This window comes from Myripristis murdjan, chromosome 5 (assembly GCF_902150065.1).
Source record: "Myripristis murdjan chromosome 5, fMyrMur1.1, whole genome shotgun sequence".
In the NCBI taxonomy this organism is placed as follows: domain Eukaryota; kingdom Metazoa; phylum Chordata; class Actinopteri; order Holocentriformes; family Holocentridae; genus Myripristis; species Myripristis murdjan.
In genome coordinates, this window is record NC_043984.1 from 31,193,073 (window position 1) to 31,213,064 (window position 19,992).

Genomic DNA, 19,992 nt, shown 5'->3' on the forward strand with positions numbered 1-19,992 from the left:
TCTTTCTTATGGAAAGGGTACCCGTTAGGCTATTTATTTATCACGTTAGTTATTTTAGAGACCCTTATAAAGTTCAGAGTATAACTCGAGCCCTTGCTGAAAGCCTGAGAAGATCACATTGTTTTTGTCCTTTAACAATGCCGAGAAGCTTATAGGCGCTTTTATATCATCTCATCTCGACTGCCGCTCTGCCTTGTTCTCCCGGCTCCATTGACGAGCCGTGGCACAGTTCCAAATTGTGTAGATAACTGCTGCCAGGTTATTGACGAGAACAAAACACATCATCAGAGGACTGTAGTACTCCTGTTTTTATCTCTCCATGCTGAGAAGTTGTAGTGGCCAAGCAAGGGTTAAAGACCAATACTGACCAGGCGGCCGTACTGTGGTAAATAAAATGTTTGTCCAGATAAGACTTCTTATATGTGATCATCATAATGCAAGCAACCTCCTAAACAGGAATTAGTTCTATTTTCTGAGAATCATAACACTCTCTCTCTCTCTCTCTCTCTCTCTCTCTCTCTCTCTCTCTCTCTCTCCCTCAAAGGACGTTACTAGCTTACAACTTACATCAGATTGATATAACTCAGTATGATATAAACTATGAATTTACATCATGAAGTTTTCTGCCAGCCTTGAAAAGGTGGGTGAACTCTTGAACTCTTTCATGCAAATGAAAAAAAAGCGGATAACTGAGTCTCGGTGCGGGTTTCATCTCTGTATCTGGGCCCCAAGGCTTCCGACTTCAAACTTTGCCTAAGGAGATTAGAGGTTCGCAAAATCAGTGTCATCTTTCAAATTACTTCTTTAACCCCTTGAACTCTGATTTCCCCTTCATTTTTTTTATTTTTAAAAAAGAGAGTAAGTGTTGGAGGGCAATTTCAGTTGTTGGTTTTGATGTTTATGATACTAGATATTGTTCAGCCTCCCTCAGTTACCAGTTACTTCTTAAACCCCTGAAGACCTAATTTTCCATGCGATTTTTCTTTTAAGTAGCTTCTTCCATACTGTGTGAGAGAGTCACACATACTTATTCTGTATCTGCGGGTTGCAACACTTCATTGAAGCTACTGAAGCTGCAGCATTTCATCAAACAGAACATATCTAGATGTATTGTGCATTGTTTCCCTGTAATTCAGCAGGGCATATTTGGCATCCTAGGAAGCCTTGGGATTTCCACTAGAGTTTAAAATAAAGTTGTGTCAGTCTGCACCGAGCTCGGCCAGGCAGTGTGCAGTCGTAATGATGAATCACCCAATGGGAGCGCCAGGTTTAAATGCTTTTATGTTAACTGTTTTATTGAGTTTTATTTGTCGTTGCTTAATGTTTTGCAATGCATTTTGTAACACTGTTTAGCAGAGCGCAAAAGGCAGGAAAGAGGGAGATCAGAACGGATGGATGGCATGTAACAGTTGTACCAGATTAGACTCCATGGTGTGTACCTCAGTCCTCTGAGCCACCAAAATGCCCCAAAGCCTATTGATGTTGTGACTGATATCATGACTATCCTCATTACACAAAATAAAGGCAAAGATAAAAGCTGTAAATCCAGGCTGGTGAAGTTTTCTGATGTGCAATCTCTCATTTACTGATAATTGTGTTTCCAATCGGGACGCTCTGGGGTCACACCGCCAAACAGCTCAGCCTCTCTGTTCACTCTTTGTGGCAATTAATACCCGTCTGATCCGCGTTCCTCAATTTCTGTGATTCTCCTCACTCCCCTTCTCACTTTCATTTCACTCTCCTTTGTTTTATTCAAGCCATTTAGCATTTCCATTTAGACAAAGAACGTGCAATCTCGGTTGCCTGAAGATCAGAGAAGCTGTTGTTAAGCCAAGTAAAAGGCAGACTAGTTTTTAATATGGTCGACTCCGAGGGTGGCATTGAAATCTTAGGTTATAGTCTCACACAAGTCTTGTGCTGTGTAGCATAAAATCAATATCAACCTATTCATAAAGTATGATAAGGAAGAGTGTGGATGGAAGGAAAGATGAAAGAGAGAATGAGAGATTGATTAGAAAATATAGAGAGAATACCAGTTGAGACAAGAGTTGATTATGTGCTAAATGGAGCTGCTGGTGATGGACAATAACAAGGGAGTTGCCTGTTTAAAGCCTTTTTCATCCGTTTTTTAAAATTTAGTTACTTATTTTTCCAGAGTGTGCCTAAGGCGGTTATGGGTGTAAACACAAAGATTCCTGCAGGATACTGAGCATGATGGAAAATATTCCCAGCCCAACTTTCACATCCTATACAAATTCAAAACACAAGCTTGATTGGCTCCAGGGCTTCCAGATGATACAAAACCACCCAAGCGAAGACAGAAACCAACAAACATCACAACGTAAAAGCATCTGCAACTCACATTTAATTGTTGGGTCCTAAATCAAATAATAATTTCTTCAATGTGAAGTGATGATGTGGTGTGGAAGGAAAACATAACCCACAAGTGATATCCACTTATATTACAGTAAACATTCATATTAAAGGGGTATTAAGTAATCAATGACCATTATTGACCCCTACTGGCTAAAAGCAGCAACTGCAAATACACCCTTCCCCATGAGCTACGGTGTCCTGTAATGACACAAAGGCACAATTTCATAGTACAGAGAAGCAATGTAGCTAATTACAGCAGATATCAAACAGAAATGTCAGAAAAAGAGGTGATATCCATACTACTTTTTTTAACTGTGTTCTTACTTTGCTTTGCACTTGTTTGTGTCGAACTGCAATTTTTGTTTGGTTACTGTCTTCTTGGTCCGAAGATCAAATCAAATTAAGGAACATTTTGGAGGATAATATGTTACTTAAGCACTTTGTTGACAAATTGATGAAACTTTTTACAGACTAGATTCTCCACAGTCGAGAATCATTCACACTCATTTATGACAGTAAATATTTTCCCCACCAAAATGGCTGTGTAAGGTTTTAGAAAATAACTCTTTCGTGTATAAAATATGTATGTAATAAGTCAGAATAGTACATTTTGGATCTACACTGTATCTTGTCTAGTCTTATTACCTAGATAGGTCCTTATGTAGTCTGCCTGTTGGTAATGTAGTTGAAAAGGCTCCTGAAACTGAACACCACAGCAGTAAGTATGCAAAGTCAGTACTACAGCAGCTGCAAAATCAGTGGAAAATGTATCTCCATGTTAGTGTTGGGCTTATTTGCAAAATTAAATGGCTTCTAGGTGTCTAATGATCTGCTGAAATTTCAGAAAATTCCAAAATCAGTAACTTAATTGGAAGGAATGCTCATTTCGATACTGAGTCCTAATTACTAACAGTTACTGTTTGCTCCCAAAATGAACTAATGCATCTTTCCAGCCTTTCCTACTTTTCAAGCCAAAACCCCTTCTTGTCCTTAAACATATTTCAGTGCAAGCCGGGTCACCATTTATAATCGTCAATCATTTGTAATCTGATTACCGACATTTTGGGACAATACACAACAAACTTCAGCACAGCACTCTGAGCAATCAGATTACGGTAATCCAATTGTTTGTGAGCCATTCCTCCCCTTGCCTGGATTAAACTTTGCAGATGCTGCAGACAACCCGCATGTTTTTGGAGGAGCGGAGTTTAAAGAAAGGCAAGAGAGAGCCGAAGAATAGCGTCTTCTTTGAAAGATCTAATTTCAGATTAGCGTCCGATGGAGGTTTCCTTTGAACCCGTGCACACACACACACGCACACGCACACACACACACACACACAGAGGGACAGAGAGAGGACGGGGGGAGGATGATGAAGATGGAGTGAAAGTCAGCAGGCGATGATGGCTGTGTAACACACTGTGTGCTAGCTGGTGGCATTTCCAGGCTTAATGCTGTGAAGAAACAGGTCTGCATATTAACTCTGTGGAAATATCAGGCTCTGCCCAACACCTTCCTGCCTCTCATGCTATCAGCCACACAACCAGAACAGACTTAATAACTTAGCTTCTGTGTGTGTGTGTGTGTGTGTGTGTGTGTGTGTGTGTGGATGTGGATGTGTGCATGTGTGTGTGTGGGGAGGAGGGCACTTTGACAGCGATAACCTTTCTGGAATAGGAGTGTTAATTGCACTGGTCTAGGATCAGTGGGGGAGATGGTGTAATTGCTATCTACTCTGAGATGCAATTTTTACAGAATAGCGAGTGTGTGTTTTCTGTGTGTGTGTGTGTGTGTGTGTGTGTGTGTGTGTGTGTGTGCATGTTTCAGTACTGCTGTAGTGTGCAAAAAAGATGAAACACCCCAAACAATGGGGAATAAAAAGAATCCTGTTATAATATCCATGGCATATGATTAACATTAATGAAACTAGTCTGTGTGTGTGCGTGCATCTGTGTGTGTGTGTGTGTGTGTGTGTGTTTGTGTGTGTGTGCGTGACAAAATATCAAATGTGCCTCTTTTTTTTTTTGTATGAACTCATCAGCACAATCACCTACTTTAACGAGTAACAACTGCACCTGCTTTACACCCAACAGGGTTATAGTGTGTGTGTGTGTGTGTGTGTGTGTGTGTGTGTGTGTGTGTGTGTGTGTGTGTGTGTGTGTGTGTGTGTGTATGTGTGTGTGTGCAAGACTTATTGATAACATCATGGAGACAGTGCAAGATTGTTTTCTTCTTAAAATGTGTTTTCCTGTCAAAAGCCAATTGTGATTTAGGCTTATTTTTAATATAAAATGTTATTTTTTAATTATTCATGTTTTACTTTTTCTAGATACACTTTGTTTCATTTATTGCCATTAGTTTGGGTCTTTTTTTTTTTTTTCTTCTGTGAGCTATGGCCCTGCTTTCCAGCCTTTTCGCTTTTTATTTGAGCTGTACTTTTATGTTTACCAGTGATTCTGCGGTTCATTATTATTATTTTCCGTGGGTGGCCGCCTCAGGAACGTTCTGGAAACAGCAGCATCAGGGGCCTCCTCGTGTGGACCTCCCCAGGCCTGCAGCAATGTCCGCGGAGAACATTTGGGAAACGTCCCTCTCAGTTTCTACTGCCAAGCAAAATTTATTCATGCGATCCACCTGTTTCACCACGGGACGGTGACTCAAAGCACGACATGCAGCCAGGAATCATGGATATGCACATCCAGGTCTATTCCTCCGGCGGCTTATTGACACTTGATGACAGCATCAGTAGCTGCTGTTACATGCAAAATATTTATTTCTGGAAGCTGAGTGAATGAAATCATTCTGGCTGCAGATTTCAAATGAACCGTTTACATGGATGCTAACTAAAGTGATATGATATGTAAAGTGTTCAAGCAGAGCAGGACATTCTGACGTGTGCAGAGTGGCTCTGCTATCTAATAAGACTTTCGGAGACGGACACTTCCTCTGCAGTGAACAATCTCTGCTATTCTCTCTAATTAGGCAGCAGTTTGAGCAGAGCAGACTCCTCCTGCGATCACTGAACACAGGAAGGCGAGTCAGAGCTGCCCCTGGCCAAACGGGGGCCCCAGCATATTTTTCTTATGAGGCCCACCCACCAAGTGTACAAATTCAAATGCCATTTAACATAAGAGTCTTTATAAATGAGAGCAAAATACAGTCATCAGTTAATAATAACAAAAAAATATCTGGCTATATTAACATTGAGATGTGCAGATTAAGGCATTAACATAACAATGAATGGTCATGTCTGCTGCTATGAATAACTGAATCTCCAGTAGCCTGTATATTGAAGCTGAAGTGTATAATATAGCCATAGTTTTACATTTGTGCTTGGATAACAAACACACCTTTGAGCTTCTTGTTTTTTTTTTTTCCTCTTACTTGTGCCAGATTCAAATTGTCTTTTCATTGCCATCTGTTTGCCTGCACTGCGGCCCAGCTCTGAGCAGTGATTGGTCAGATATTGACTGTCAATCATTGCAGCGATCCGTGCAGCAGATGACAGACCTCATCTGACTTGACGTGGCGTGCGTGGGCCTCGCGCCAAGTCAAATTCTGCGTGCAGGGAGGGGATGCCCCGTCCAAAGTCCATTAAGGTGTTTGGCGGTCCTTAAATCTTTTTGGGTCACGAACAAAAACATATCATATCTGCCACAGGTCGATTTTTTGTTTTGCACTTGACATGTTTGAAACCTTTCTATAAAACCACTACGGCTAATTCAACATGGACAAACATGAAGAAAGAAAAGAAAGAAAGAAAAAAACATTTCAACCCAAGGTGACGAGTGGTTTAACTGTCTAAATGGCTGCTAGTCACTAATATTTTCCTATTGAATGGATTATCAAAGGTTTACACGTCTTTTCCATACAGTATGCAGACTTACATTTTCTCCTGATTGAGCCAGTCTTTTACAACTGAAGTGTTTGGATGGTGCATTTCTATCCTGATCACACTAGGGGTGCAACTCTTTGGCTTAATTCAAGTCCTGATTTACTAGTTCACAATTCAATTTAAGAATGCAGTTCAATTCAGCACTTTTAGCCATAATTTTATATCCACAAATAGGATTAGTGCAGTCATGGGAGACTATCCATTTTCTTCTAAGGTCTGAAAAAAATCAGAAAACATAATTATTTTAACCTTATTTACTCCATAAAAAAACTTTATTGACCAAAAAAGTGGCAATTTATAGTGTTTTTTATTTTTATTTTTTTATTTTAATTTTTTTTAATGAATTTGAATGAATTGTTTCTGCAGATCGATGTGAAATTATAACAAAATACAACAATTCATTCAGTGGATCAGCGCTGAATTTATAATCGACGCGCTGATGCAATGATTGAATAGCCGCACCCCTCGATCGGGCTGTTACTCCAGTATTTGGTGGAATATCAGGATGTATGTAGACGCAGCCAGTGTTGCAGTGGACTTCAGGTCTAATTTGAGCAACTTCATCATCATCGTCAGGAGACTCCGAGCAACCAACAAACTGCCTGAAGCGGCTCTTTGAAGCGGTAGTGTAGTGATGATGGTGCACTTGTGGCCCGTTTCTCAGTGGATAATTTCAGATCATTTCATTTCAGCAGTTCATCCCTGCCAGGCCTGTTACATTACGGCTGAGAGCAGAAAGGAGCCCTCTGTCTGTCAAGCCCCAGCGAGACGGACAGAGCTCCTCCACAAATCTGCCTCCAGTCTGCCCGTTCAAACACCTGGGCAGCCGCTCCTCTGAGGACTGCAGCACTGATCATGAAATCCAAACTTGGATCATGCAGGCTCTGGCTTCCTTCAGGGAATCCTTGGCACAGGATCATTCAAGCCGAGATTGTCCATCTCCATTCTGAGGTTACCGTCTAACCGAGCTGCCCTGCGCCTCCACACACTCTTCTGCGGCTTTGAAGCGGGAGGCACTCGCAGACGCCACCTCGCCTCGCGGTTCAACGCAGGACGCCTGGATGCAGCACATCCTTGCCATCGCCTGGCGTGTTTTCGAAGCTCACACCGAAAACACTTTCGAAGGGCAGCTGCAGAAGCGCATTAGCACCATGATCAGCCGACAGCAGCTGTGCTGTCTCGGCCACCTCTCCGTCTCATGGGATCTTGTACGGCCAATTAGACCACAACGGACGGTCACTGGGATGGAAGACAGAAGCAGTTCAAAGACTATAGTTGGAGGTGTGTTAAGGAAGTGTGTAATCAGACCTGGAGTGTGTTGCTGCTGATTGCAACAGGAAGGGAATCGGAGGCTAGACAAGGACAGGACAGTCAGGAGATGTGCTGGGCTTGCGGCTTCCAAAAAATTGCTTCATTACTCATTTCAAAAGCAATATCACTATTCCCTGCACTGTAAAAAATCATTATATTTATTTAATCAATGCTACTTAGCCTAACTCTGGTTAACTCTAGTTAATAAGTGAGTCTGTGTATGTGTGTTGGTTGATTGCATCTTAGATTTGCAAGTTACTTCTGCTACTATTTCTTTTCTTTATGCTTAATCTGCTTCTCTTTTTGTCACATTTGCAATGATTTCTTTTGATTAGATTTCACTTGAATTGACTTGATTTCATTGTTCGCGTCCCGCTGCGCTCCTGGCCGGTCTTGAAGGGGCTCAGTTTCTCTGTGATCCCTCCCAAGCTCCTGTGTTTTTCCCCCTCTGGTTCTTTATTTTTCTGGTCTACTTCTGGGGGGGAGTCTTTTGTTTTCTATAAACCGTGGGCCTGTAAAGCTCTTTGAGACTAAACATCGATCAAAGGCTAAAAATGAACACTTGAACCAGATCACGGGTTGATGATTCATGCCTTAGAATAGGATTTGAAGGAACAAGTTGTCAAACACTGACTAAACTGATCATGCACCATTTTAATAATAACTGCTGTCAACTTTCCAGCAGATTTCCAAACACAGTTAATGTGTATATTTACAATACAGGCTTGTTATGTATGCATCTCAGTGAGGTTTATTAATGAAGTTTGATCAAAATATTTGATATTCTTCTTTCATCAACTTGCAATTTCAAGCCAGAAAGGAAACTTATGCTTTTTAAAGCTGAACTGCCTTCATATTTCTTTCTTTTTTTATTTTGTTACACCACTTGCTTTTTTAGTTTTCAGTTTTTCTGTTCTGTTCCATCCCCGCAATTTGCAATTTCATCCTCTCTTCCCTCCTAAACTCAGCATCCGTCGGGTTTTCTGCTGTGCAAACGATCAGGGAAAACAAAACAGTGTCGATGTCCAATGTTCTTGTCATCCTTAAAATCAAAGTAGTGGGAACACGTCCAACCCGAGAAAAACATCTGGCAGCGCTCAGCACGCACGTCAGCTGACGAGACCATGGCTAATTATGATGAAAATGAATCAGGTGCTGATGGCAGGATTTAATTTTTGATTAGTTTGACTAAAATCTGATATTTAGCGGGGTTGATAACAGAAGTAATTTATCTTTCCGATTGGTGACTGAGATATTATTACTGAGAATGAAAAATTAATTTGTGACACTATAGTCGGCACCGGGAAAAGTGATAATGCAACCCAACACTGATCTACTCGTACACGCAGAACCTCATTTGCACTGAAGCTGCAGCTCCTGGTTCGACCTCTACAGCCATGAGAAAAACTCACCACTGAGAAACAGAAGCGGAAGGCATTGTCAGATTTGTTGGACCACCATATGCAAGTAAATGTGTGTGTGTGTATGTGTGTGTGTGTGTGTGAGAGAGAGAGAGAGAGAGAGAGAGTTGGAGGAGAAAGAGTTGGTAATGGCTACAGACTGTGGGCTTTTGACACTTCAGCTCATCACCTGCTCATCCACATCATGGCTTCCACAGCCCACGTTAATCATCACATACACACACACACGCACACACACGCGCACACACACATACTTATGCACACGCGCACACACACATTGTACTGTCAGCTGTATCGATTGTGGGGTGGCCGGTGGATGAACCTGTCATGGCCAACATAGATCGGACTGCAGGATAATGAAGTCTTCGTGCCCTATCTGACAGGCCTGGAGACAGAGCGAGCGAGCGAGCAAGAGAGAGAGAGAGAGAGAGAGAGAGAGAGAGAGAAGTAGTAACAGAAGGAGATGCTCCTGGGACAGCCTACGGGCGTCCTCACCATTGCCTGAATAAATTGGATGGAAAGAAGCCCCTTGAGTGGAAGACGTGATCTGTCATGATGTCATCTAAACGAGACACACATAAAGAGGGAGCTCAGGGTGCTAATAAAGACCTCTAACACACACACACACACACACACACACACACACACACATGCACTCACACAGCCTAAACTTAAATACAAGCTGACACGCTTCAGTTTCTTTCCAGGACACATTTTAATCCAGATGTAAAATTACTACAGGAAAAAAAAAAAAAAAAAAAAAATCCATCCACCCTTCCACCAACTGTATGTCTTCATTATTCACTGGCTGCTGCTGTACTAACACACACCTTGGTGATGTTTCCTCTCTCATTCTTTCTCTCTCTCTCTCTCTGTTTCTCTCAGATGAGTCCAAGTCCAGTGATTTCCTGGCTTGAACATTACCGCAATGATATTGCCGGCATCTAAATGCAAAGGGAATTCATCTGACAAGAATAAAAATAAATACCTGTCCATTCTGCGGAGAAGAAATACCTGTTCCCCCCACCCCTGTCTCTGTATCCGAGAACGATTTCACATTCAGGAAACTGTATATGGTGACAATTTTAATCCATCTTCCTCCAGCAGTGGACTTGACACTTATTCCCCCTTGTATTCCCTGTGGGCAACCACTCTATCTCTGCCTGTCTCCCTCTCTCTCTCTCTCTCACCTTTACCTGACTCGCTCGCTCACAGTGACTTGTCTGTCGCCCTCCGAACAATGTACCTCACTGTGAAAATAACATTACTCCACTTACAGATAAGAGAACAGCCAGCGCACCGTGACCACAATGCATTTGATTAATAATCGGAAGTTGCACTTAATTCCGCAAAATCTAAATTTCCCACCTGGTTTGTGGATACAATTGCAATGTAAGTCTCAGCGCCAAACGAGAAAGCCTTTGCATGAGATAATCATCATGTGACCGACCAAAAAAAAAAAAAAAAAAAGTTTTTCCTTTCCACTGCAGATGTATTTTCTTGACCTAAGACCATCAAAGAGCGAGTGCTTCCGCGAGCACAGAGCCGCTGAGAAACGGATGCTGCTGGCATGGCACATTCATGACACTGCAAACTGTCAGAACGGCAAAAAAAATGACCTGGGCTGCGTCCCTGTGTGTGCGCTTGTGTGTGTGTGTGTGTTTGTGTTTGTGAGAGAGAGAGAGAGAGAGAGAGATAAAGACTGCATGTGAGAGTGAGAAACTGTCATAACATCCATTTATCAAAGACCCCATGAGGCCTCGACATTGTCACTGCATCGCTCTCACACACAAACACATGGCGTATAGTGCATGCCGCTTAAAGCTGCTTTCAGTTTTCCCATTCACATCATAAACGGCGGCTCAGTTAAAATTTCTGCATCATCATCTCTATAAGTGATATACACCTACAGGGTAAGCAGCCGTCTCTTTCGGACCACTGAATTGAAATTAATGCAAGTCTATTCTGGGGTGAAATAACAGCCAGAGCCCGATATACTAAAGCCTTTAATATGTGCAAAAATGTTTAACGTGTGCAAAACCAACAAGATAACTCCTGACTTGTCAAGACTGTACTGCAGTGTGAACGCTGAAAACGTCTTAGTGCCCACTAAAGATTTTAGTAAATCTGGGCAAAATGTGTTGGGATGCAAACAGAGGTTTTTTGAGGAGGAACAGATTGGGATTCTTTTGGTGAGGGTCCACCGGGGAAAAAAAAAAAAAAAAAAAAAAAGAAAATGCAAGAGAGGACCTGAAGCAAAAAGCTGCCACGGGTCTGATAAGTTTTCTGAAGAGGCTGATTCATGTGTGAATTTGGAAAGACTGTAAAGTACAAGACAACTTTCTGCAGGAGAAACTATGTGCAATTTAGTGAGCAGTTGCCTGATTTTCCACACAGACTGCAGCTAGGAGGAACTTACCTCCTATACTTAAGCTAAGTCACGATTTAGCCTTGTTGCCATGTTATGAAAATGGCACTTAACTCAGGTAAAAAGGTGACATTACTGATTTGGGGCTCGATTTCAGTGATTTAACCACTTGAGCATGGTGCAAGTGCATTTAGGGCGTGTCCAGGTCCACTTTAATGGAGGAAAAAGGGTTATCTCGCCAGGCACATGGTTCAGAGGGCCATCTTCCCTTTCCCTTTAAAGCCAGGCGCACTTGCACCTTGAAAAACAGAGGTTGTGCCGTGATCACTCCACTCTTGTGTGTGAAAATAGCTTTTTTTTAAGATTATGTTTTTGGCATTTCTGCTTTATTTGAGAGTCACAGCAGAGAGAGACAGGAAAGGCAGGGAATGACATGCAGCAAATGGCCTGGGCTCGGATTCAAACTCCGGTCGCTGGGGGAAGGACTTGACAAGCGGTGTGCGCTCTACCAGGTGAGCTGCCGGGGCACCCCTGAAGGTAGCTTTTAATTCCCCGGTAAAACTGATCATTTAATACAGAAAATCAACGGATAGGCCTCTCGCTGCATAGAAAGAACTTCAGATTTTCTCACCTTCGTGATGCTCTTCACACCCAGTGATGACAATAAGAATAATTTTCATGAGAAGACGCATAATTTTAGTTATATGCAATCCCATCTCTTTAAATGAACAACATTAGCTATGATTCACATTCACCGCTGGCTGAATGGCACCAAACCTAATTTATATGGATGACAAAACAGATTAATGTTTAGTCTGCCATCTAGGTTATTCAGCTGAGTGAGTTAACCTCCGTGCCCCCAAACACAAGTTCAAATTATTGGTCCGAAAGTGCCCAGAAGTGCCTCGTGCATGGTTATTTACACTTTTGAGAATTTCACACATTCAGAGCTTATTTAACCTCCTTCAGATCCCTCCAATTCAGTGCAGGATGTGCATAACCTTATGTAACATGCCGCTAATGCCACGAAGCTGAGCCTAAAATTCAAATCCATTCATGCAAACATTTCCTGTAAGGCAGCTCAGAGGAAATAAAGTCTCTCATCAAGTTCGGAATGAATATTTATGTCATATTGAACCTATTAGGTGAATGGAGCGGCATAATGTTAGTTTATGTAATCCGGATGTTTAAACGTGGGTCTGTCAATGCAGCAGCGATTTGCTCTCCATGCTGATTTACATAGAAGAGGGCCTCATTTCAGTCAAAATTCAAAGCCAATTCTTCCAGCTCTTTCTGAGGACTTGAGAGACAATCCATCTGTTCCTGCTGGCCGGCGTTCAGTCACATCCCCTTCTGCTGTGTGGGCCGGAGGTGGGTTAAATGTTTCTACCACTTCACTGACAGTTGGGGAGTCAGGAACACTGTGGTAGCTCGCTGCTATAAAGATCACTGTGGGTGTCCTAATTCATCACCCCAGGCATCATCATGTGGCATTACAATATGCTAATGTAGCGACGCCGTGCCCTCGCTGTCACCTCGCTCTCCCTCTTTCATCTTTCCCTCCTCCTCCCCCTCTTCCTCCCCCGGGGGCTGGGCTCCCCCTCATGATTTGCACGACGCCGCCAACATGTGGGTGGGTGGGGGAGCAGGAGAGAGTTGGAGGGGGACTGACAGCAGTGTTGGAGCTGACGTTGGAATTACATGAGCGTTGCATGTAGTCGCCTTGCTGCAACAGTACCTAATTAGTCCATGGTGTCAATGTTACAGTCGGGTCCCATTTAATAAGCACACATTACCCCTCGACTGGAACATCACATCACTATCACGCCCTCTGATGTGGGGCGACGAAAACAGGAACAGATTTTCGGAAGATTCTTTTTTTTTTTTTTTTTGTGGCAGGGCTTTGTGCAGCTGGGTTATTTGTTTTGGGGCTAAATAATTAGGATAGGGATTCAGGTGAAAAGTGGTGGGCAAAGCTCAACCTGGAAGTAATTTTTTTTTCGTTGGATTTTAGCCGCAAAGAAATATAAAACAACTGAGATTCCTTCTTATTCTTCTTATTAAAGAACACGATACTGTAGCCATGGTTATCATATGCAATTACAAATTGAGAATGTATTTTATTTATCTATTTGAAAAGAAAAAAAAATGCTGTGCATGCTATGAATGCTACCCCTCACCCCACCCAAGCCACTATCTGGACTCTGGAAAAGTGCAAACTGCAAACTGTCCTTTTACAATTGTAAATGTATTTGACGAAATGTATTGTAATTCCTATTTTTTAAATTAGATTTTCCACCTCAGTTTATTGCACACGATTTAACTGTTTAACCCTTTTAACCTCTACTCCATTTTACCTACAAAATAATAAATTATCTGAACTGCCCATCTCCTTACCTGGGTATACTGAAATAAACTGAAATAATGCATATAAAGTAACATCATGTCACTAATCCTCACTCTGAACTACTGTGTGCCATGAAGTGCAACACCATCACCCAACCTCCATAACTCGCGGACACTTAACAGCCAGTTATAAACTTACAAATGTATTTTTTAAGATAATGCAAAATGAAATGGAAATTATTGCTAGTGCATATGGATAGATGCATAATATTTTTTTTAATTGATTTTTTTTTCCTATTGTCATTTAATGAATTTTTTAGCCTCTTCTTCACTTTATCTGTATTTTACAATAGACAATAAATTATCTGAATAACCCATCCTGTTACTGGGGGGTACAGAAAAGTTATACGTTATGTTAGCCTCCATATAAAGCCTGTTAATTACTAAACATACAAACCCGCGGTAAAATGACAAGCAACGCTGGTTTAAGAAACCCACTCTAATGACTATCCATTCTGCAAAACAAAAGAAATGTAGCTGTGAAAAAAAGTCGCAAAATTGACTTCTGTCCTCTCGGTGACCGATATTTCCAGTCAGCGCTCCCAATACAAAAGCTGCTGTCATCATCGATTCTGACTGTGGTTAGGATGATAGACAGCAGTGGCAACGATTCTAGTTTGAATTAGAGAAGTCAGGTTAATATGTATATATATATATATATATATATGTGTGTGTGTGTGTGTGTGTGTGTGTGTGTGTGTGTGTGTGTGTGTGTGTTATGCATTATATAAAGCTGAATTTTTAGAAGAATGATCGGAAGGGTAATTTATTAATCAGAAAGCCATAATTTGTCACTTGCAAAATATGGGTTTGGCTTCAGATGCATCCCTATTTTTCACGGAGGCTGAAACGATTTCTCTAAGAACTCAAATAATTTGATTACTAAAAACTCTATGCACGGCTGTGGTGCACACAAATGATAACTACTATGACACAAACACATGATTTGACTACACAAGTTGCAAACAATGTCAGCAAGATGGAGGAAGGGAGAGAAAACACAAGGAAAGAGCAAGAAGAGGCAGGCTTGTCTATAACACTGCAGAAAGTGTGTCAACTTTGTGACCCATAGCAGCTACAACCAGTGTTTCCCCATTATGACTGACTACAACTGAGCCTCACTGGCTGTCCTGCGAAAAATATTCTGAAATTTCCCCACAGTATCAACCATTTGCCCAGTAAAGAAAACAAAACATGTTGCGCTGTAATGAGAGTAAACGGAGGCACTGCCACAGGTGACACACAACCTGACCACCAACACAAGAGAACTGCATCTTCCTCAAGTCAAGAGACACTAAACCGCCTGCATACCCAGAGTAACCAGGCAGGCCATGAAGACCCACCCTTACTCTGCCTCTGACTGGCTAATCCTAACCCTAACCTGAACCAACCTAACCAATGAAGGCAACAATTACCAGCCAATCAGAGGCAGAGCAGGGCGGGTATGCAGGTCCACAAAGTCGGCCTACAAATCAGGACAGAACAGGGATGAGGATCATAACCGGCTTTGAGGGTCACAATTTCCTGCAACCCAAGTCTCACTGAGCTGTCAGGCCCACATTATCAAGATCAAGATACATTATGATGTGTTCAAGCTCTATTCAGCAAAAATTTGTAGTAGGCAAAGATAAGTTATTCTGTTATCATGATGTGCTCAAATGTAATCCTGACTCAGATTTGAGCCCCAATTTCACTCATTGTTCACTATCTTGTATATCTTGCGTATTTTAGCCAGTTTCACTACCTTTAGCTGCCAAAACTACTTGGCTAAGGTCAGGGGAAGGTTAGGTTGAGGCACAAAACCAATTGGTTACAGTAATGTAATGCAATGTTTGCAGCAAACAAACACCACTGCCGCTTTGCACTGAACTCTGGTCATTTCATAATCAGAAATGCTTTATTGATCCTTGAGGGGAATTTGGGTTTGGGTGGGATTCGGTTGTTTGACCCATCCACCACAATAGTCCATGCCTCCTAGCACGGACTTCAGACTAAGGGATTACACACATTCCTGTGATGCATTGCAAACAAACATAACCCAATCACAAAATGCATTACCCTAGAAACATAATTAACAATGCAGTTTAGTTGTAAGAGAATGTCATTTTTAGGAGAAACAGCTCATTAAATCTTGTTATGAAAATTATGTGATAATTTTGGTTGATGTTCAACATAGCAGACAATTATTTGCAGTATCTTACCCCATGCGACGGATATGTGAGCCACCCCCAGTCTCCTGTGATCGTTGTCGTGTCCAGTAGATTCACTGCAGAGAGAGAAAAAAGAAAAGAAAAAAAAAAAAAGAAAAAACAGAGGAGATAAGTGATGAACTTTAAATGATTGTTTTTTTTTTCTTCATCCACCCTGTCCTTCATCGCTGTCCTCTGTGTGCAGTGACACCCGACAGACTCACACACACAAATGCACACCTGTTTGACAGGTGTGACAGATGAGGCGGGACGGTTGTCACGGCAACTCTGGCTGGGTGTCATAGCGTGTGATGTCACCTTGACCTGGTTCACCCTCTGAGCCCTCTGAGCCAGGACCTCAGAGGTTCACACTCAAAATAGAGCAGAGCAGGAAAGGTGTACTGTACAGAAGATGTACAGTAGAAAATATAATGTTCCTCACATATGATTGGCTGGAAGTTATAATACCGAATATACACACACCTGTGACATTAAGCAGCTGAATTATATGGAAAAAAAAAAAAAGCATGGCAGAGGAATGAAAATATTTTCTGATATAAATGGGAAATCGGATCAGTTCCGCCACAGCTAAATTATAATAATAAGAACAGAGCAAATGTTTAAAAAATAAAAACATCCAATGATTAAAACACTAGTGCTGTTAACTCGAAAAGTATATATAGTAAATATAGCAACTGAAAGTATAAAATGACAGTATTTGAAAATGTGCAACATAACAGCTAAGGAATATGGTGAGACAAAGAAAATTCTACATTTTCAATCTGAAATGATAGATGTTATCATTGTTAATTTTAATTTTAATTAAGTTAAATTCATTGTAGTTATTCCTGAGGCGCAAATATGATTTGTGCATCAATTGAAAATAAAATATTATTTGAATTTGAACTCTGATGGAGACGTTGAATAATTCCTCAGATTGTTTTTCACATGAAATTGGTCAATGTAAATGCTCTTGAATATCACAAAATGCCATCGATCACCAGCTTCAGTCCAGACATATCTGTGATCAAACTCTCCGTAGCGTTATTTAGATTTGACGTGTCGGTTTAAAATGCAAATCCAATAAAGGCCTCAGTCCAATAATCACCTTCCTCGACGGGAAACCTGGTCATTTTGGGTGGTTATGCAAACAAACGCTTGAACTAGAAAGTTTTATGGTAAACAGATTCCCAGCCGGCTACAGCTGTGAGCGGATTGTAAGAGAAAGAGGGATGGAGAGATGAGGAAAAGAGGGATGAAGGAGTTAGTGAGCTGGTAATTCTCCCCACTGGCAGTATCCATATCTTCCAGTGGAGCAGGTGTGTTTGTACTAGGTGTGTGTGTGTGTGTGTGTGTGTGTGTGTGTGTGTGTTTGCAGACCAAGTCTCAACTCCAGCACTTCCAGCTAAGATGATTTCTGCCCCGGGGTTCGTTGTCAAGCAACCAAGTGATGTTCCCCATATTAGAATGAGTTTATCAAAACACTTCACACACACACACGCACACTCACACGCACACACACACACACCTCCCCCCACCTTCCGACTCCCCCTCCTCCCCCCCAACTTTTTGCCTTGAGGCAGGAAGTGTATTGCGAGTCCTACCCTCCTCCCCCTCAGCTGCTCGGGTTCATGCCCCGGCAGTTGTCAGTCATCTTGATGCAAACTGTGAGATGGCCTTATCAAGCGCCGCAAACTGGCTACGTACAAAAAATAGCAACCGGGCTCGCATTGTTGCTCTCTATCCTGTTTAGAAAAGCTTTAACATCTGCTGTTTGTATGGTGTGGTAGTTAGCACGAGCAGCGATCGCCACCAAGACGGAGCGGACAAAGACAGAGCACTGAGATTATTTTTCGTGGTGTACCTAATGGGCTCTCACACCAAACATGCAAGCGCGGCATTACGCAGACAAAGGCCATTATTTTCAGCGAAGGATGCGGCTGCGCTCTTCTAAACAGCAACACGAAGCACCTTGACTTTGCACCCAGTGTGCTATCTTGTGCAAAGTTTGTGCAATGACATTCTTACACGAGACAGAAGTTAATTGGTAACACTTTACAATAGGACAACAATTAACGTTAGTTAACGTTAGTTAATGCCGTAATGGTTAATTAACTGTTAGTTAATTATTATTATTATGGCATTTACTAATGTTAATAATATCTACAATAACCCTTAAATACCGTATTTCCCCAATTAATCGCCCAGGCGTTTAATACGCAAAATCAACTTGACCCGAACCAGGCGGCTATTCGCTGCAGGCCTTTATTTATTTTTGCACAGACCTGCACCAGCCATTACTGTGATGACAGCTACTGTCCAACATATTTATAGTCGGTTGATTTAAGATTGCGGTACACCCTTTTTTCTAACATTAGCTAGCGCTCTTATTTTGACAGAAAACAGAAGTGCTGCACAGTTATTGTGCGGCTAACTGTTTACTTCTGCAAAAATAAGGTGAATAGCCTTATTTTGGGTTACCTCATTATGATGCAAATAATCGCCCTGGTGGTTATTTGGGTGGGCGTTTAATACGCAAAATGGGTGCTGACCCGAGGCTTTTAAAAGAACCAGGCGGCTATTTGTGGCTGGGCGATTAATTGGGGAAATACGGTAACATATAAATTAATACCTTAGCATGAACAACATTAGTAAATGATTCTTAGACACATTAGTTAATGGTTAGTTAACTGTTACTTAATGTTTATTACAGCATTAACTAATGTTAATTGTTGTACTCTTATTGTAAAGTGTTACCAGTTAATTAGTGCCAAATAAGTCGACAAAGAAGCGTGGAGGAGCAAGTCAAGGTTTGTGTCCGAGTTAGGTTATATAACTCCCGTGACTTGTCTTGAAGAATATTAGCATGGCAGTAGACATCAGAGAGGATAGGGATACCAGGTTGGAAATTTTAGTGTTCACATATTTTGCATTGGAAATCCAGTTTTTGAAAGGACTGAAATCATGTGCTTCTTCTGCTTAGCTCGCCGCTGCTTGCACGATACTTTGCACAACTATCTGCATTTGCACCTCTGGGGCGAAAAGCCAGTTAGATTTTCATTAAATTAATTCCTTTGACGAACATGGAACCACTACTTTACATTATTATTATTTTTTTTATCCTGATTCTTAGTACAAAAACAAAAATAAAATCCCTGGCCAGACTGCATAAGTTTACTATGGATTCTACCTGCGTTTAGGCAGACACAAGGACAGCCTCATCATGGAGGTTATTCCTACTATTTTGAATTTGTGGGTTCAGAGAACAAATCTGCTGTATCTGTTACAAATACAGACAGCTATGCAATACACTGACGATAGTGTTGGACATGGAGTAGGTATCGTTTTTTTTAAAGTAGCATTCCCCAGCACTGAGGAGCGCCACCTACAGGAACTGAAACCTCACGGTGATCTGTGGGCAGCACAGTGCAGAAACACCACAGCGATGAGCCCCGAGCACCGACGACGGAAACAAAATGAATCCGATGTCGCAGATTACCACTTCAAAGCCGCACTAGGCGACTTCACACGTCGGCGGCTCCAAATGGCAGCGAGAGATAACTGTCTGAAAAATATGAACTTCAATAACTAGGAATCCTGTAACGTGACATCAGCTGTGAGCCGTATGCTCGTGTTTACCAACCCGGGTGGCCCGTGATGCCTCTCTCCAAAGGGGCGTTCCCTCACTGCTGTTTGGGAGACACCTCAGATTTCAGTCCTAAGTTTAACTTCATAATTCCTGTGGGCATGAAGTGCACGTACCCAACGATATTGAATTTGGGTAAATCCTGAGGATGGCACTTTTTCCTCCCCTGCAGCCTCCAGCTTGTGATTTAGCCTGATTAAATGGCTGGCTTCTTTCATGGTGCAGCTTTAACATCTTCTCATGTCCCCGTGCAAACTGTAAGGCTGTTGCTTCCACACAAACGCACACACACATGCTCACGTGTCGTAATTAGCTGGTGTGTCACTCCTCCTAATTTGGGCATCGGGCCGCTGAGGAGGCCAGTGGGTCAGAACACATAG

General features: G+C 41.8%; 1 protein-coding gene across 1 annotated transcript in view; it reads right to left on the bottom strand.

The window, feature by feature from the left end:
• The window catches only part of epha8 (eph receptor A8), a 102,926-nt gene that overhangs the window by 63,019 nt on the left and 19,915 nt on the right, over positions 1–19,992 (bottom strand). The window contains exon 2 of the mRNA XM_030052112.1: positions 15,979–16,043. Coding sequence (XP_029907972.1) covers positions 15,979–16,043 — 65 coding nt within the window. The remainder of the gene's footprint in view (positions 1–15,978; positions 16,044–19,992) is intronic.